The 18,323-nt window shown below is 37.6% G+C and overlaps 1 protein-coding gene across 1 annotated transcript; it reads right to left on the bottom strand.

The window, feature by feature from the left end:
* Positions 1-1,119: 1,119 nt before the first annotated feature.
* Positions 1,120-17,503, bottom strand: CCNYL1 (cyclin Y like 1; the record flags this gene model as incomplete). Its single annotated transcript, XM_015814464.1, has 7 exons — positions 1,120-2,695; positions 3,905-4,067; positions 7,820-7,986; positions 11,392-11,511; positions 12,475-12,526; positions 14,825-14,860; positions 17,403-17,503. Coding segments are annotated over 7 exons (756 nt in total), but the record flags the coding sequence as incomplete, so codon positions are not given.
* Positions 17,504-18,323: the final 820 nt, after the last annotated feature.

An 18,323-nucleotide genomic window follows, 5' to 3' on the forward strand; every position in this document is an offset into this window, starting at 1 on the left:
TTTTGCCATTGTTGTTACATGAGTCACTGGAACTGGTAAGTGAATCACAAGTCATTAAGTGAATCCAGCTTCCTCCATTGACTTTGCTTGTCAGACGCCAGCTAGGAAGATCACAAATGGTGAGCACATGACCTTGAGATACCTCAACCATCATAAATACATGTGGGTTGCCAAGTGCCCGAACTCTGATCACATAAGGGGATGCTGTGACAGTCATTAAGTGCGAGCAACGCTCATAAGTTACTTTTTTTGGTGGTGTTGCAACTTCAAATTGTCATTAAATGGATGGTTGTAAGTTAAGGACTGCCTGGATAGTATAGTATACTGTTTCTCCTACTTTAAAATATGTCCTTCCCATTTTCAACTAAAAACACTTTAGCTTCCCTGTATTTTTTCTGCTTCATGGGTTTCCCAATAATTAAGGACAGCAACATCATTTAAAAATATTAAAATCTTGCCTTCAGAGTACAACTGTGCAGTATTTGGATGTGAAAGGGAGAATGTGTTTCAAATCTACCGTGGGCATGCTCGTGGCATCTGTCAGCAGCTCCTTGAAGAAGCTGCTCTTTTTTGCTAGGGCTGCCCAGAAGTCATACAATCCTAAGAAAATGTGTGTTGAGGTTGAAGTGTTACAGAAGCGGCAACAGAGTGGCTTTCAAATTTTCCATCCACATACTGCATACTTCCACTTCAAAGGAAAAGAAAATGGTAGCAGTGCCTGCCTTATGGAACAGGATGAGTCTGCTTACCCTGCCATGTTTTTCAGATCACATGAAGATTTTTTTTGCAGAGGCTCTTCCAATCTTTTTTTGGTTTCTTTGCTTTACTGTAAGGCTGCCGTGTCTTTATTTTAACATTATATTATGTTTTTAAGTCAACATAAACCACTCTGAAAGTCTTAACTATTGAAAAAATGAAATATATCGATGAAATCTAGCAGGCGCTGCAGCAGAGGAGCAGGCTGAAGGATTGCCTGCCTGGTTCAGAGCGAGGAGCCCAGGATACACAGAAACAAGGGCAGCCGAGTCCTGCTGTGCACGTAACAAGGCATTCAGTATTTTAGTGTATAAGTACCTTGAGGGGGGAAATGTAAAGCAAACAAAGAACACCTTAGCTTAATTAAAATAGAGTTTATTATTAGCTTCTTTTTTTAATACAAACATGACAAAGGAAAGCCACCTGAAGATGTAGCATTTATTTCAAAATTGAATTATAATCAATACCTGATGCCACAGACTGGGGCTGGTAGATTAAAATACTGTAATGAGACTAACAATTTGAGTGCTGCTGAACACTCAAGAAGCAAGCTTGGTTCATAATTAAATAGACAAAAAGAGTCAAAACTGTAAGAAGCACTGTCCAGTGGGATGTTTTAAAGTACAAACCACTTAGATATTGTGACCCAGAACTGTGAAGGCCTGTAATTGAGAATATGTCTTCTGTTCTTAAAAAGAACAATTTTATTTATTTTGAATTTCTGTTTTTAAAGAGCAAATTTAGTATGTAGGAAAAGCCAATATAATTTTACTTCAGAACAAAGATAATTAAATGCTAGGTTTCTAAGGAAAAATAATCCATTTTATGAATTGAGAACAACCGTATCTCCCTCATCAGGACCAGAGTGTGACAGTGGAATTTAAAGCTAGTTGGAAGCATATAATAAAAGCATTATATATTTACTGTTTGTAGTGGAAGAATTTAGCTGAGTAGCTCATCACCAAGTCAACACATTTGTTAGGGATTTCAGGGCAATTCTATTCAGCCTTCAAGAAAAGAAAGTGTATTATGAATTCTGTCTCTTCCACAACTTAACTAGGAGTACATAGGATGCACCAAAACTGACAAGAAATAGACCCTGAACCACTTGTTTACTTACTAGCAAATACAGATCTTCACTCCTTTGCTCCTCTCCCTAACATTTCCTTTTGCCGCGACAATCTCAAATGAAGAGATTTTGTTTACCCTTAGCATATACTACTCAGCAACTCCTTGTCCCAAATTGACCACCAGTGTACCAATAACTAGGGAAGTTTGAAGTGTGCATACTGAAGGAGGACAGGGGAGAGAAATCTTTGCTTGCTAATGCCACGGCATCAGTTCCAGAGTGACGTTTCGCCGTATGTATTAGCATGAAGGTTGTTGCACTGACTTGGAAAGGCAACTTCAGTTGGGTCCTGGATTACTGAAGAGGAAAGAACATTGTGACTATTTTGTTAATGTTCAAAGTCTAAGTTTTAAAACTAGTCATTATTTAAAATGCAGAGAGTTCACAGCTATAGGCCTACATAGTAAGCAAACATCTGTGGATAGAGGAGATTAGTGAGGAGAAAAGGGAAAAAAGACCAATTAAAAGTTTCTGCACCTCTGGATGTTAAAGGGAGTGTGCCCCTTTGACAAAGTTCCATCTTTTCTTCCCTGTGGAATTAAACTCCTCCTCCGGCTCTGAACTTCCTTGGCTTATTTGCTCACCCTGTCCTCCATGTGGAAGACACAATCACTGTTGACTGGTGAACTTGGAGTGAAGGTGTTATTCCACTTCTAAGGATGCTGGTGCCAGTGTTGTAGCTTTCCTTCTTGATCAAGAGAGGATGGCGTTAGAACGGTGAATGCCAACTAGGTTATCAGCACTGAAGGACCGTCTCATAGCAGCCTTTGACAAGTCTTTGTATTTGTCCTCACACAGCCGGGAGATTGCCTACAAAACATTTGTTTTAGTGTTATCGGAGCCAGAAAGATTCTGAACTGGCATTAATATAGCTGCATCACCTATGTCTTCACCAGCAACTATAATGGCCTTTTAAATTAAAAAAAAACAAACCCTTATGCTTGTATTAACGTTTCCCCCCCTGCAAAGAATGATCAAATAACCAGGTTTTTGAACATTTGAAGGGGAAGCAAACGTGTGATTTGAGTTGTACCCCCCTGCATGAAAAATGAGGGAAGATGGGAAAAACACCCCACTCTACATACTTGATGTATTCCCAAGAACTGGGAACTCTGTTTTACTTTTTCAGGAACACCTCCCTGGAAACAGAATGAATGATGATTTTTTTTTTGTAAAATACCAAAGTTATCCTAACACAAAGAAACGCTCAAGAAGACACATCAGCTCATTAGAATTTCTAAGATACTTCCATACTGACTTAAGCATCAATATGGATACTTGAAGGGACTCTTATTCATGACACACCAAAAATACATTTTACAAGAACAGACAGAGATACCCACAGTTCTCCTACCATCACCACCTGTATCGCAGCTGGGAATTTTCCACTACTTTTCCACTCTTACGGTCATGTGTTTTTCCCCCAAGCTGAAATCAGTAATAATATATGTTGCCAACACCCTTAGGGATGGTAATGTGAAAGAACTTCCAGTAACTGCTCACAACTGGTCTAACTTGGAGATCCCATTTCAGTATTCTTTGAAGCTGACAAAGAAAGTTGTGTACACTTAACTGGGAGCAAGTTCTTATTACATATAATAGGACTAAGTTCTCAATAGACACGTAAAGTCTTTATTATAAAAGTATTAAAGTCTCCATAAAATGTATAGATTCATCAGCATATGCAATGAGATTTAAGTTGCATATTTCACATGTCCTTTGAATTTTGATGCTAACCTGGAGAATTACAGCCTCAAAAATGGCAAATGTAGAGAGCATCACAGTTGTTAAGTATGAAAAACTCTAAATCTCTAGTGCTCATTCCTAGCCTTTTCTGCGCTGTGGAAACAGGATGCACACCTGTCCTCAGAATGGATTATCTCTTTTATCAACCATTTCCTTAACTAAGATGTTAAACAAAGTCCCAAAAGCTTCGTAAGTGATACTAGAGTAATCAACAGCCACAAAAACTGCTATTATACAAGCTAACTGCCCTGCACAAAAGTCTCACACTATTACCTCTAATTTCTGTGCTCGCTCTTTACTAAGGGGCTCCAGCAGAAAGCACAGGTTGTTGTCATCTGCTAAGGAGCGTAGGTCAAAGTAGTATTTGGCATAAACACTGGCAGGAACGTTGATATTGAACTGCAACAACTCCAAAAAGTGTCTTTCCATCTCATTCCTGGAGGAAAACAAGAGGATGACAGAAACACAGGATCAGGGCCTCTGGCTAAAGGCAAAACAAAGCACCCACCCAGCCTTTGGTAAAAAATGCTGATGTAGAGCCAAAGCATTTTTAAAGGAATAGAATTAATCTATTAATACAGTTAGAGGCAGAGCGCTATTTGAATTCTGGTATTTTCAACTCATGAAAAAGATTACATTCTGCCATATATTCACTCTGTGGATGCCCTTTTCTTTATTAGAGTTCCATAAGCCCAGCTTTACACAATTCATACTACATTCTTATAAGAACCTGCACTACAGTTATCAGATGAAAAGAATGATGGTGCTGTTGATTAGCTCTGAAGAACTTGCAGGCATTTTCACCAGATTCATAACAGGAAAGGGGTATGCTGAAGTAGGAGAGGGCCAACAAAAGAAGTAGGCATATCACCACGGCAACAAATGGATCTCTGAAGAGCAGCTGCTATTATTTTGGTGTATAAAGCCTCTTGAAGCAACATGGATTCATCTCCACAAATAAATAAATAAGCAAGCAGCTTTAGATAGGCAAAGGAGCTTTCTGTCCTGAAACTCCTAAGAAATTACTTTATCAACCTTAGCTGACAAAGGGAATTTTTTTAGTGGTGCTTATTTTGGCAAAATCCATCCTATATATCCATATCTGTAGGTCAGCACTTCTCAGGATGGACAGATCCAGAAAAAACAGAAGCAATCGAAGACATCACTGATTATCCAAATTCATACAATATTTTAAAATGAACAGGGAGATAATACAGGTAGTCTTGAACTTACAACGGCAATTTGGCCTGCTATTTCTGTTGCTAAGCGATGCAGTCATAAAACTCAACTGCACTGTTTAACAATGGCAATCCCTACAGTCCCATTTGCCTACAGTTCCAGCTGCCATCATCGTTAACCAAATCCCATGGTCATTAGGCCAGGCAACTTCTTGCCAACTTCCCACAACCATAAGTCAGCGCATAAATTAAGTCAGAAAATTGCAAATCCCAAGCCAGCAAGCAGGTAAGTGGCTGCTGAATGAGGGAGGGAGCAGGAGGGTATGAGGGAGGGGTCTGTGACAATTTGCTGTGGCCAACTAGCCACAGCCAACTCCTTATGGCCAACAGTTACACTAATATCAAAGAAATGGTGGAACAGAATAATTAAAGCAAGGATGCAAAAGGAGGGACAGAATGAAATGTGAATGGCAAAAATTAAAATGATTTTTTATTTATTTTAAATAATTGAATTATTAAATTGTCCCACAGCAAGTTGTCCCGGGGTTTGCTGCCTGTGGTGAGTTGGCCATGCAAGTTGCCCCATTCCACGATGAAGGGTTGGAGAGGTTGGCAAGGGGAAGTGTGAGAGGTGCAAAGCAGGGAGTCTGTGTGAGGGTGCCAGGGAGTGCACAAGAGGCATGTTGTGGGTAGGCTTGGGTGCATAAGCGTGCAAGAGAAAGCCAGTGTCTATCAGCTCAAACGATGGAGCTAGATCTCAAACCCGCAGAATTCACAACTTGAACCCTTGAATATATCAAAATATCCATTTCTTGATGACCTACAAGAGGATGGAAAAGTAATTGTTCATATTTAACTATATTTTCTAGGGACTGAAAATAAAGCAGAATCAATCACCTAGATGCTACTCATGGTGAGAATAGGAGCTTTGTGTGGCTTGCTTTTAGAAGATACACTGCAGTCCCATTAAATCTACTGCCAGAATTAATTTCCTGTTCATATGGTCATAAGGCTTATAGAAATGCAAATCAGATGATGTTTTGATGATCATCTCATCAGGACTTCATTTATCCCCTTTGTTCAAGACTTGCTAATACATTTTAATTGTGAAAAAATAGAATAGTTTTGTCAGATAACAACTCTATTAATAGGTTTAAAGCCTAGGAAAACAAGAAAGGCCCTTGTTGTTTTATTCCTATGACGTGCAATTCAATAGCAGGCTCCCTTTTTACACCCACTGTAATCTACAGAATTAGCAATTAACTAAATGTATTCCTCTCCATTCTTATTAAGACAGTCCACTAAAGATCTATATATGAGAGGTACATACATTTGCATCAATTTCCTAATTTTATATTTCTTGCTGCAAAATCAGAAATAACGTACATTGTACAAGGATAGTTCTGATGCATAATTTTGTTAGTCAAGTTATAACTTTTTCACCCCCAAATCTACCCCCTTCAAATCTATCAACCTTCAAATACTCATTCCCCATCCCATCCAATATCTCTTCACTTGCATACTATTATATCACGTTTATGTATTGTCACATGTATGTGACAATGTGTATGTATGTCATGTGTATGAATATATTTCCCTGAGAAGTGATGAAAAAATACACCAGGCCCAGTCTCCAGTACATTACTGCAGGGGTCCCCAACCTCTGTATTGCAGCCCACTAGTGGGCCGTGAGCTGTTTGCAACCGGGCTGTGGAGATGGCGGGTGAGTGCACGCAGATCCCCACATGCATGAGCAGCAGGCGAGCGAATCCCCTTTTCCCCACTGCTGGTCCGCAAAGCCAGAAAGGTTGGGAACTCTATTATTGTATAATCCAGCATGTTTCCTCCCACTTGTCCCCAATCACACTAGTGTATATAGCAATTTAGCTTGAAGAGAATCATTCTAGAAGCTTCCATCCATACCCTAAATGAAGTATCCCACTGGACAGGACAGTTCAGGAGGACTGCAGCTGGATAAAATAGTCTCCTATTAAGAAATCCCATCCCACACTGCAGTTTAAATGCTAGATTTATTCAAGCAAAGCTACAGAAATTCTATCCTATCAAGTTAAGGAATAAAAAGCAGAATTCTTCACATGCCTGCGGTGATGCTTGAACACGAAATCCCAAAATGTTTTCATTTCTGTGATCCCTCAAAAGTGCTTACAAGTGGACCTTACAGGATTGGATCAAGTACCAATAAAGATTAGTTTCACTGGTTCAGGAGAGGTTTTTTGTAGTTTACTCTGAGTGGGGTAGGTAGTAGACCGAAGTGTAAGGTTTGATCATGTGATCAAACATAATTTGTATGAATGTAGAACCATGTTGTCAAAGAACATCTCCCTTAAGGCCACTATTATCTCTCCAAAATTCAGAAATTTTTTGGAGTTTTAAGATGAGAGCCACTTCCATTTATGTTCTTAAACCCCTCTCCCAAAAAAGCTTTTTGAAAAACTCAAAGGAAAAGCTCCCTTCTTTCCAATAATACTGTCATTGCTTCCTACAGTCTTTCTAAAATGTCAGGAGGCAAAAATGTGGGAATGACCTCCTAAATGTTGGCTTTTCCCTGCAGTAGATTTTATTTTAGAGATTCTATCGTTAAACTATCCCTCTGCTCCTCCCTTCTGAGCTTTGTTTAAAAAAAAAACAAAAGTTTTTTTAGTATAATGAATCCACTATTTCCTTTTATCAATCAATATTTTAAAATTATTTTATATTACCTTCAAATTTTCTTTTTGTCAATTAGCAAAGGCATAAACATGAAGAAAACACGTTACAAAAATGGTGAGGAAGAGAGAAATGTAGTATCTGAGAAGCAAATCAAATCATGATGAATCGAACTTTGGGGATGTTCAAGTAATAAACTTCAGCAAGGATGTTGGATACCTAGCTACAATTTTAGAATGCATTATCTATACAGTATAGATAGGATAAGATATTTTTATATAAAGAAAAAATATTAAAAAGATAAGACACGGGCAAGCAATTTCAACTAAATTTGCTAGCTTACATGTCTTCCACTGTAATATCCTTCAGGATTTGGCAGTAATCCACATTCCACACAGCTTGATCATCCCACACTTTAGAAGCCAGCAGTATAGCACCTAGGACTATCCTCTTCCAGTTACTTGGACAGATGTCAATCTCTGCATAGGTCAAGAGTCTTTCTAAGTAAACCTGAAAATAAAGAACATTTGCACATTTTCAATGATTCATACTTTCTAGCTTCTTACAATGCCTCTTAACCGGAAGTCTGTTGCAACCTATGGATGTAAGAAGTGGCTCTCATACTTTCTTTGTGGATGACACAGATAAGGAAAATCTCAAAATTGTATTTTTCAATATTGTTTGCCTACATTGGGTGAGTCACCATGGCTTCCCCCTCATTTCAAATGTACGCTGCAAGTAAGCAGCTCAGCTCTGTGGCAGATCTGATACAGCTTTTTGCAGCAGCTTCTTGGTTTGGAAGAGAAAGGCAAAAATGTCAAAGAGAGAGAGAATGGACACCGACATGCTGCTTAGACTTCCCCCTGCCACTGCACATCATTATTCTTTACTGATATTTCCAATATTCTTTCTAAAGAAAAGCGACTCAACTGAAATTCTAACCCACATGCATCAGAACTTTGATTTTAAACTGATTAAATAGCACACACAATCAACTTCATTCTAGACAGAAAATTGTTTCAATGATTTTTAAATAAACAAATGCTCATTTTAAATATGCCAGAACGAATTACTTCAGCAGGTGCCACCACCTGACTGACTCTCTGTGCTCATAACTAAAGCAGGACAGACTGTTTTAATACTTGGACAGGAGACCTTCACAGATCCCAGGGTAGGTAGTCAGACTGGGAAACTGACAAGCAGTCTAGAAGAAATCAGTATTCAACCACTTCTGTACTGTGGCCTAGAAAATGTACAGGGACATCCATAGCTGCCAAGAATCAACCGAAAGAAGATTTATATGGCTGAGTATTAGTGCTCTCTGCCTGGGGACTGTCACTTCCCGGCTTCACTGTACATTCTGTATGTCCAAGATTTTAGACTCCACTGAGTTCAACTTATGATGTTTGTTGTTCCACTGAAAGGGCAAGGTAATGAACAGAGGAAGTGATCTCAACCAGGCCTATAGGAAGTTACTGTCATGAGACTTTCCTGTAGACATGTTTACATTGCTAAAAGTTTTCCTCATTTCCTAAAAGATAACTATTATTTAATTATATACACTGTGTGCACAATTATTAGGCAAGTTGTATTTTGGGGAATTAATTTTCTTATTGAATAACTATAGTACTCTGTCCAAAAATGTTAATAAACCTCAAACTGAATATTTAAGAAAGTAAAAGTGAGATTTTGGCTTTCTTAGGAGAATATCTATGTGTGCACAATTATTGGGCAACTATTAGTGTGCAGAATTATTATGCAACTAAATGAAAAATGAAAATTTGTCCATCTCACTTGTTTAATTGCATCTATTAAAGTGAGAATAAACAAAACTCAAAATGTACAAATAAACACTTCTGACATTTAAAAAAAAAATCAGTGACAGTTTCTTGATCTGCTGACGATCAACGTTTTGTGCAGCAGACCCTGTTCAGAGAGGTGTACTGTTTTCCTTCACCATAAATCTCCCATTTAAGAAGGGCCCACAAGTTCTCAATAGGGTTTAGGTCAGGTGAGGAAGGGGGCCATGTCACTATTCTTTCATCTTTACCAGCTAGCCATGCAGTGGAGTACTTAAAGGCATGCGATGGAGCATTGTCCTGCATAAAAATAATGGTCTTCTTGAAAGATGCAGACTTTTTCCTGTACCGCTGCTTGAAGAAAGTGTCTTCTAAAAACTGGTAATAGGTTTGGGAGTTGATTTTGAGTCCTTATTCAACCTGAAAAGGTCCAAATAGCTCAACTTTAATAATACCAGCCCATACCAGTACCCCACCTCCACCTTGCTGGCATCTGAGTCGAAGTGGAGCTCTGTGCCTGTTACTGATCCAGCCACGGGCCCATCCATCTGGTCCACCAAGAGTCACTCTCATCTCATCAGTCCATAAAATCTTCGAAAAATCTATGTTCAGATATTTCTTCGCCCAGTCAACTTATGTGTCTTGTTCAGTGGTGGTTGGATTTCAGCCTTCCTTGCCTTGGCCATGTCTCTGAGCACTGAACAGCTTGTACTTCTGGGCACTCCAGGTAGGGTGCAGTTCTGGAATATGACAGCACTGGAGGATAATGGGTTCCTGGTAGCTTCACGTTTGAGTCTTCTCAAATCTTTGGCAGTTAATGTGAGTCTTTTTTTCTCAGCACGTTTCTTGCAACCCTGTTGACTATTTACAACAAAACGTTTGATGGTTCTGGGATTATGCCCCAATATGTTAGCAATTTCAAGAGTATTGCATCTCTCTGAAAGACTTTTCACAATTTTTGACTTTTCAGAAAGAGTTAAATCTCTTTTTTGGCCCATTTTGCCTGAGGAAAAGAAGCTGCCTAATAATTATGCACACCTTGATATGGGGTGTTGATCTCTTTAGGCCACACCCTCCCTCATTGCACAAATACACATCACTTGATATGCTTACATCCACTAAGCATTCAAATTTATATAGCTTGGAGCGGACAATATGCATGAAAATGTTGATATGGTCAAAATACTCACTTGCCTAATAATTATGCACACAGTGTAGTTTCTTCTTCCTTAAAATTAAATCTGAAGTTTAAAAAAGATTAGAACAAATACCAACTAGGCAGGAACATGTTTTTTTTCTCTTTTAGTATGTTTATGAGACAAAAACATACCCCCTCAACTGAAAAGCCTGCAACTTCCACAATAAGCACTTTTATAACAGTAAGATGTGTTAAGCAGTCTACCTTATTACTCTTTGCCTATTACCAAATTTTGCTGTTTTGGTGATAAAACACTGCCAACTAGTGGCAGAAACATTTTAAATATGTATTTGAGACTATAAGAATGGATTTTTTCTAGTTATAACTCTTTTAGAAGAACTCCCATATAAGAGCAGAAACTGCAAATGGATTATGACCCACCAATGCCATAATGAAATAATTTGTCTGTAGGGCATGGGTAATTTTGTTGTAAGAGATGACACCATCATACAGAATTTTCTATCTGCAGACATCCAGAATGTAGAACAAAGATTACATTAAGATTACATTGATGTTGTTTCAACATGAAAACACCAACTATACTCTAAAGCACTAGCATAAAAAAAACTGAACTGTTTACCTAGATTTGTGAAAGATATTGAATAGATACCTCCAAAATAAATTCCCCACAGCCATAAGCATCTATTTCACACATGATGCATTTTTTCTTTTATTTAATTGTATCTGATTCTAGACAAGTCCCTTCAGTTTTTGTGGCAAGGTCTTTGGTAAGTGGCTTGCCATTGCCTCCTTCCCATGACATTAGTGGCATCTTCAATGTTAAGATATGGTTCAGGCTGGAATCTGTTTGTGCCCAAAGTCACTAGGCAGCATTGGCTCTTTCTATATATTTAATGCTGACAGTATATAAGACATCTTTAATTAAATGCAAGACAATCATAATTAAGCAAGACTTACCAGAGTCACTATTGCACATTCAGCTGTCAGCTGTGCTGCACTAAAAAGGGTACGTACAAAGCGATAAATGTGCTTGTGATCAGGATCATGCTTACAGTAGTCTTCTGGAACCTCTTCTCGCTGAAACATGACATAATTTGGAAGTACTTTAAAACTTCTATTAAAAAATAGTTGGGACTGAGTACTGAGCAAACATAAAGAATTATACTGTTGAGGCTCATATTCATGTCTTGCTTACTACAGCAGGAAGATACCTCAATATCTCATTTTTAAGAAAAATAGAACATAGAATACAATATAGATGCGTGTGTACACACACAGACACACACATCTATGTATATAGATGTATTGTTCTATATATAGATATATATAGTATACAAAATAGCTGTCCTAGTGATGCCATTCCATCTCCCCTAGCTCACTATGGGAGTAACCTGAAATTGTCTTTAGTTGTTCTGCTATTTGAGCCATGTAATCCCTCTATTCCTTGCAGTAGGGACCACATACAATACTTTGATGCTTCTGCTGGAGAAGATCTGGGATCTGTTTGCCTAGCTCCTATTGGCCATTTAGATTTGCTGCAGACCCTCTCATCTGGCTGCTGGGCCTTGAAAAAGAAATCTGCCTCTTTTCAAATGGGAAAAGAGTCCTGTAGCATCCCAGAGAACTGTATTCTAATAGAATTTAAGGAGATTAAGAAATATGGGTAAGCTGCTTTATTTGCATGTTTGATTTCTTTTCAGACAAGGATTACAGAAAGACTGCAATTTTCTCAATGTAATTAAAGCTATGCTTTTAGCCTTCTGTAAGAAGATATACTGGAATCAAGAATAGAACCAAAGGTCCAAGGATGCTACTCTGCAGTATGTCTTAAAAATCAGGAGGTCAAACATCTATCTGGATATGTTTAGACTAAAATGCTTCTTTGTACATCAGGAGAAAGAAAGCTAAAAATCCAACTTCACTTTTCTTGCAATCTTGATTTGTCTTATAAATGGAAAAAGTATTACCATTTCAGAAATAAAAAATTAAAATATTCAAAAAATCAAGTGAGACTATGAATATAAAAACAAACTGATTTACCGTGAGTGGATGTGATTTTTCATCAAAAATATCCAGTGATCTATCTGAATCCCTGCAACAAACAAATAGGAATGCCACTGGAATTAGTAAAACTTGATCATCTTTTGCCCATAGTCTATATGCCAAGGCACTATATTTTTTCTCCATCATCTTCTCATTTTGCTGTTAAATCCTAAATATTTAAAGCAAATATAATAAAATGTATACTTCCTAGCTTTCAATGTTAGTTATTATACTTGTTACTTTTGATCAGGTTAAGAGTTTACATGAGGCCTTGGTTTTCGAACAGGATTTAGAAGTGTAGAACATGCAAACATGGCTGTAACTTAAAGGATGATATATAATGCAACTCTGCTCTCTCTATATATATGATAGCCAGGAATGAAATTGTAGTTAACGGAAGAAAAGAAAGCAGGAGTTCAATGGGTGAAAACTTTCTAGGACACAAAAGGAAATCAGTCACCTGCAGACTTCTAGGATCATAAGTGATCAGACTGTGTTAGAGTTCTGATTTTCTTTTAGACGCCCTCAAAACCTTTGCAACTGCTTTTTCCATCAGTCTCAATCTCCATTTTGGATGAACTTAACTACAGTTTTTGCAGCTTATTTTGCAAATCTGGAGAGGAAGTAGTCAAAGTCTCATCTGAGCAAATTTGATACAGAGTCAAAACCAAGGTGTAAAAGCCACCATAAGGGGCATAAACATCCAAGCTCAAAATGCTTCTTGTGAAGACCTTTTAGAGCCTCAGTCTTTTCTCATAATTTGTGAAGAATACAAGCCCTACACTCACCCAGATAGTGACAGAGCTAGACCCGGTGAGTCACTGTGTAGCCTATATTTAAGGAACACCCTTCACTCTTATGGGACTATCTGCAACATTCTGCAATGGAAAAATGACTTAAGCAATATGCATAATATATAGCTTTTCTTCCCCACTTATGCAGCTGCTATGTGTACAGAAGATGCCAGATAACTATCTTCAGATAAAGGAAGTCTTTTTAAAAAGGTTCAGGGCAACCAGTATGCAGCATTTTTATTCAATGGCTTCCATCTCATGGTTTTTTACAGCCAATTCTCCATTATTTAAGGAATGAAATTCAGCAAGGAAGGTGTCAACTAATTTACAATAGCATCATTTAAAGAAACATGAGAAAGATTAAATCAAATTTCCCAGACATATTTCTTCCTCTCTTCCATAAGCCATGTTACCGTTTTATTGTATTTCATTTTAAAAATTAGACTTTGCATGTGCAATTTTGCATACTTTCTTCCTTCTGTTTAAATCTCTAAACATTATTTATTTAAAATGTTTTGTAAGGTTATGATTAGACTATTGGAACCTGAACAGACCACGTGTTGTTCTTCTTTGTGGTCTTGTCCCATTCCAGCTGATGCTCCCAGCCCACTGTCACAATAACAAAGGGGCAAACAAAAATAATACCTTTGATTGAAATACTGAAGGAAGGTCCAGATATTGGACAGATTTAAGTACAGTATTTTATTTTCAGTAAGCAAATGTGAAATAACTATGGTTTATAAGATCAATTATATATGTGTGTACCACATATATTATTTAATTAATCCTTCATTTACATAAAGAACACCTAATTTAATAAGTGCATTGTATAGAGGATGATGATCAGTCCATCAGCCTTTCCTTCAATTCTAATTCCCAAGTAAACACTTCCTAAATGGGTTGGTCCATACCTCTGGAGATACCACAATTGAGGAGATGCATATACTTAATCTTAGCTATTTACAGGAACTTAGCATTCACTTTTCAAATGCCCAATCTTTATACGTTTTAATATATTTAAAATTAAATAAATTCATTTCAAAAAAGCAAAATGTTGGATTTTTGTATCTTAAAATTGATTTATGTGTGGCCTTTGGCTGTAATAAATTGATATTTGATATCTTAAAATCTAGGTTAAAATGATAGCTTACTCAAAAGTCTTAAGAGTTTTACATTTTCTCAAAGTATGTCCTTCTTCCAATCTTTAGGCATTAGCTCATATCAAGTTATTCCACCATGGAAATCCAACATTGTTTGAAATTATTATTCTTTTAGATCAGTACAAAATATAGACAAAATATCAAGATACACTACACTACAATAAAAAAGTTACTATAAACAATTCCTACAGTTAAAAATAATTTTTAAAAATGGGAAAAAAGGAAAAGAAAATCTTTTTATGGAATCCCAATATAACAAAACAGGCCAACATATCAGTCATAGCTCTTGATATCTTAAGAGCAAGTAGCAAAATTACAGACTGCATCTTTACAAGGAATTACAAGCATGATCATTACAAGCAATTTCAAACAAGAAATTTTAGAAACGCTCACCTGTTCTTTATGTGATAGTATATTGCTAAAGTAACACTGAAAAGAAGAGAAGGTCATTTAATTAGAAGCAAAGCTATGAATGTAATTTTGATACATAATTTGTTAAAGAACATTTTTAAACCCACATCATGTTTGAACTTTAGTTCTCTCCCGTTTCCCATGTCCCCCTTTCACCTTAAATTCTAAAGCATTGGTTTAGAACAGAATATTGTACACGTCCAGGTTTAATAGATGTTTATAGAAGGTTAAAAATTATCCTATTCCAAACAAGGGCCAATATAAAACTGTGAACAAGCATGAATCTTGATACAGTCAAAGCACCCAAGAGTCTAAATAACTGTTTGGATATCAGCATGCACTCCAGGGTACATTAAGTGGAGGAAAGAATGCCTTAATTGAGTGGCCTCGAAGTGATCAGATCCAAGGGTCAAAGTATCTCAGTGAAGTTATGAATTCAGCATTCACTGAGCAGAGCAATTCTCTAATCTGCAGGATCCGATCCGGGGTCGGTCACCTGGGACTGGAGGCTTTGTCTTCCAAGCTTTCAGGCTCATGCTGGAGCCCCCATCCCCTCAGGGAGCTCCTCTCTAGAAGATTGAAGTCCTCCTGAGAGGATGGGGACTCCAGTACAAGAGTCCGAAAGATGACCAGTCCCAGATGACCGACCAGAAAGAGTCTGGTCCCAGATGACCGACCGGTCCCAGATGACCGGTCCCAGATGACCGACCCAGATTGGATCCTGGAGCTTATCCTGGGACACGTATATTCGCCTTAATTCTCTAATCTTCCCAATTCAAAAGCTCCAAATTATTAATATTTATAATTTATTGAATTTGTCAGAAGTAATATTCGAATAAAATTTAGAAAGGGAATTAATTTCACTTCATTTCGTTCACTTGATTTAGGCACAGCCTGACTCCAATTCATTTTGAACACGATAGGACCTCCCTGCAAAGGGCTAAATCGATTTGCATGGATTGTCCTGCCAGGTTGACAAAGGTCAACGAACAGTATAAGGCACTTCTAAACAAAACTTATTCATTGGGTTGAACTTGTGTTCAGCTGGTTCCCAACAAAACTGGAAGTTAGTCTTAAGATCCTGTTATGGAAAAAAGGAGAATAAATTCCAAACTTTCCCCCCCTAAATGTTGCTACGTTGATAGTTGGGATTCAGATGCATCATCCTTCAAGTATGTCATAACTGAAATGCTTTACAAATTACACTTAAAAGTGTCTTAGTTCCAAGCTTTAGCAGTTATTTCAGTTAACACTAGAGGAGATATTTCTAGACACATTTTTTTTAGATTTTTATTCTTTTTTTCATATACAGCTCAAAGTAGCAAATATACCGATATTCCTCCCTCCTTGTATTTTCCCCAAAACAACTCTGTGAAGCGAGCTGGGCTGAGAGTGACTGGCCCAAAACACCCAGCCATCTTTCCTGCCCAAGGCAGAACTAGAATGCACAGTCTCCTGGCTTCTAGGCTGATGCCTAAACCACTAGGCTAAACTGGCTCTCTTCTTCATATTCTCATAGATTATTTATTATAAATGTATTACTATATATTTTAATAAATATAGTACAGTACAATACAATACAAAATATGCAGGTACTCCTCACTTAACAAATGTTAATTGGGACAGGCAATTCCTTCGCCAAGTGATGCGGCTGTAAAGCATGGTGTCATATAACTGTGCTGACTTACAAAGGCAGTTCCAGTTGTGGCCATCAGGTAAATCTTGCACAGCTTCAACTCTCCCCCCCCCCCCCAAGTTGACTCTGCCTGTTGGAAGCTGGCAGGGAAGGTCACAAATACGAGAGGAATCAATAGGGACCATCATAATTGTGAGCTGATCATTAAGGATCCAAATCATAACAACATGACCATGGGGGCACTGCAATGGCTTCAATTATGAGAATTGGTCATAAGTCTTCTCATTCAGTGCCACCGGAACTTTGAACAGTTGTTGAATGAGGTCTATCTGTAATATCAATAGTATTTAAATGAGTTGATCTTATACAAAATGGGCCTTCGTTTGGGGTTCGGAATTAACTATACTAGTCCTGTTTTCCCTGCACTGCAGGATTCTACTTGCTTAGACTACTGTAAAGTTCAGGTATTTAAAGCAAAACTTGAATTTCTTCTAAACTATGAGCTAATAATCTCTTCCCTAAAGTCTGAGGATATTTAACAAATTTCAGCCAAGAATGTATTGTTCTGATTTAAATATCTTAAGGTTACAAATCAACAATGATACATATTTTTGAAGATGGTCAAAGATAAGAATAGGAACAATAGGATTAGAAATCAGTATCAGATAAACAATGAATAATAGGGGTGGGGGGAATAAAATATTAGCTGTATCCCCACTTCCCAAATTTAGAGGACTTTGGAATCAAATTGATGGTAACATATAGATGTTGCTCTACCAATACTGGGAATAAGGGGAAAAAATCTGTTTTAGCCTATACTGATTTACCACTTCTAGATTTGGTATGAATTTTTCTTGGATTTCCTATTATTCATAGATTAAAGTGAGTTTAATCCAATATAACCTCACACAAAGTGATACATACCATTTTATTGTGCTCCTAAGATTAGGTTGGCTGACTGTGCTGTCATCTATAAATATAGTTGAACATGAACTATACTTTTTTGTAAGCTGCCCCGGGGAAACCTATGTGGAAAGAAAATATATATATATATAGGAGTTTATAAAAATGTTTGAAAACCCATGATTTCTGGGTTTAATCAGGATTCAGTACTATGCATGTTAGAATCACATAGACAATGTTATTAAATAGAACAAAAATATATGAATAGAATAGAATAGAATAGAATAGAATAGAATAGAATAGAATAGAAGCTGGAAGGGACCTTGGAGGTCTTCTAGTCCAGCCCCCTGCTCAAGCAGGAGAACCTATAACATGTCAGACAACTGACTGTCTAGCCTCTTCTTAAAAATCTCCAGTGATGGGAGTGCCCACGATTTTTGAAGGCAAGCTATTCCACTGGTTAATTGTCCTCAATGTTAAGAAGTTTCTCCTTAATTCCAGATTGCTTCTCTCTTGGTCAGTTTCCAACCATTGTTTCTTGTCCTGCCCTCTGGTGCTTTGGAGAATAGTTTGACACCCTCTTCTTTGTGGCAGCCCCTCAAATACTGGAATACTGCTATCATGTCGCCCCCGTTTCTTCTTTTCTTTAGACTAGCCAAACCCAAATCCTGCAGTCATTCTTCTTATGTTTTAGTCTCCAGGGCTTTGATCATTTTAGTTGCTCTTCTCTGAACTTTTTCCAAGGTCTCAACATCTTTTTTGGAGTACGGTGACCAAAATTGGTTGCTGATTCCAGATGTGGTCTTACTAGGGTTTTATAAAGCAGTACTAATACTTCACGTGATCTTGATTCTATGCCTCTGTTTATACAACCCAGGATTGTATTAAGGAGGGCATTTAAATAGCTGGCCTGAGAATCAATAAGATAGCAAAAAGAAAGCA

Source organism: Protobothrops mucrosquamatus, unplaced genomic scaffold (genome assembly GCF_001527695.2).
Source record: "Protobothrops mucrosquamatus isolate PMUCROS unplaced genomic scaffold, P.Mucros_1.0 scaffold253, whole genome shotgun sequence".
NCBI classification, from domain to species: Eukaryota; Metazoa; Chordata; class Lepidosauria; order Squamata; family Viperidae; genus Protobothrops; species Protobothrops mucrosquamatus.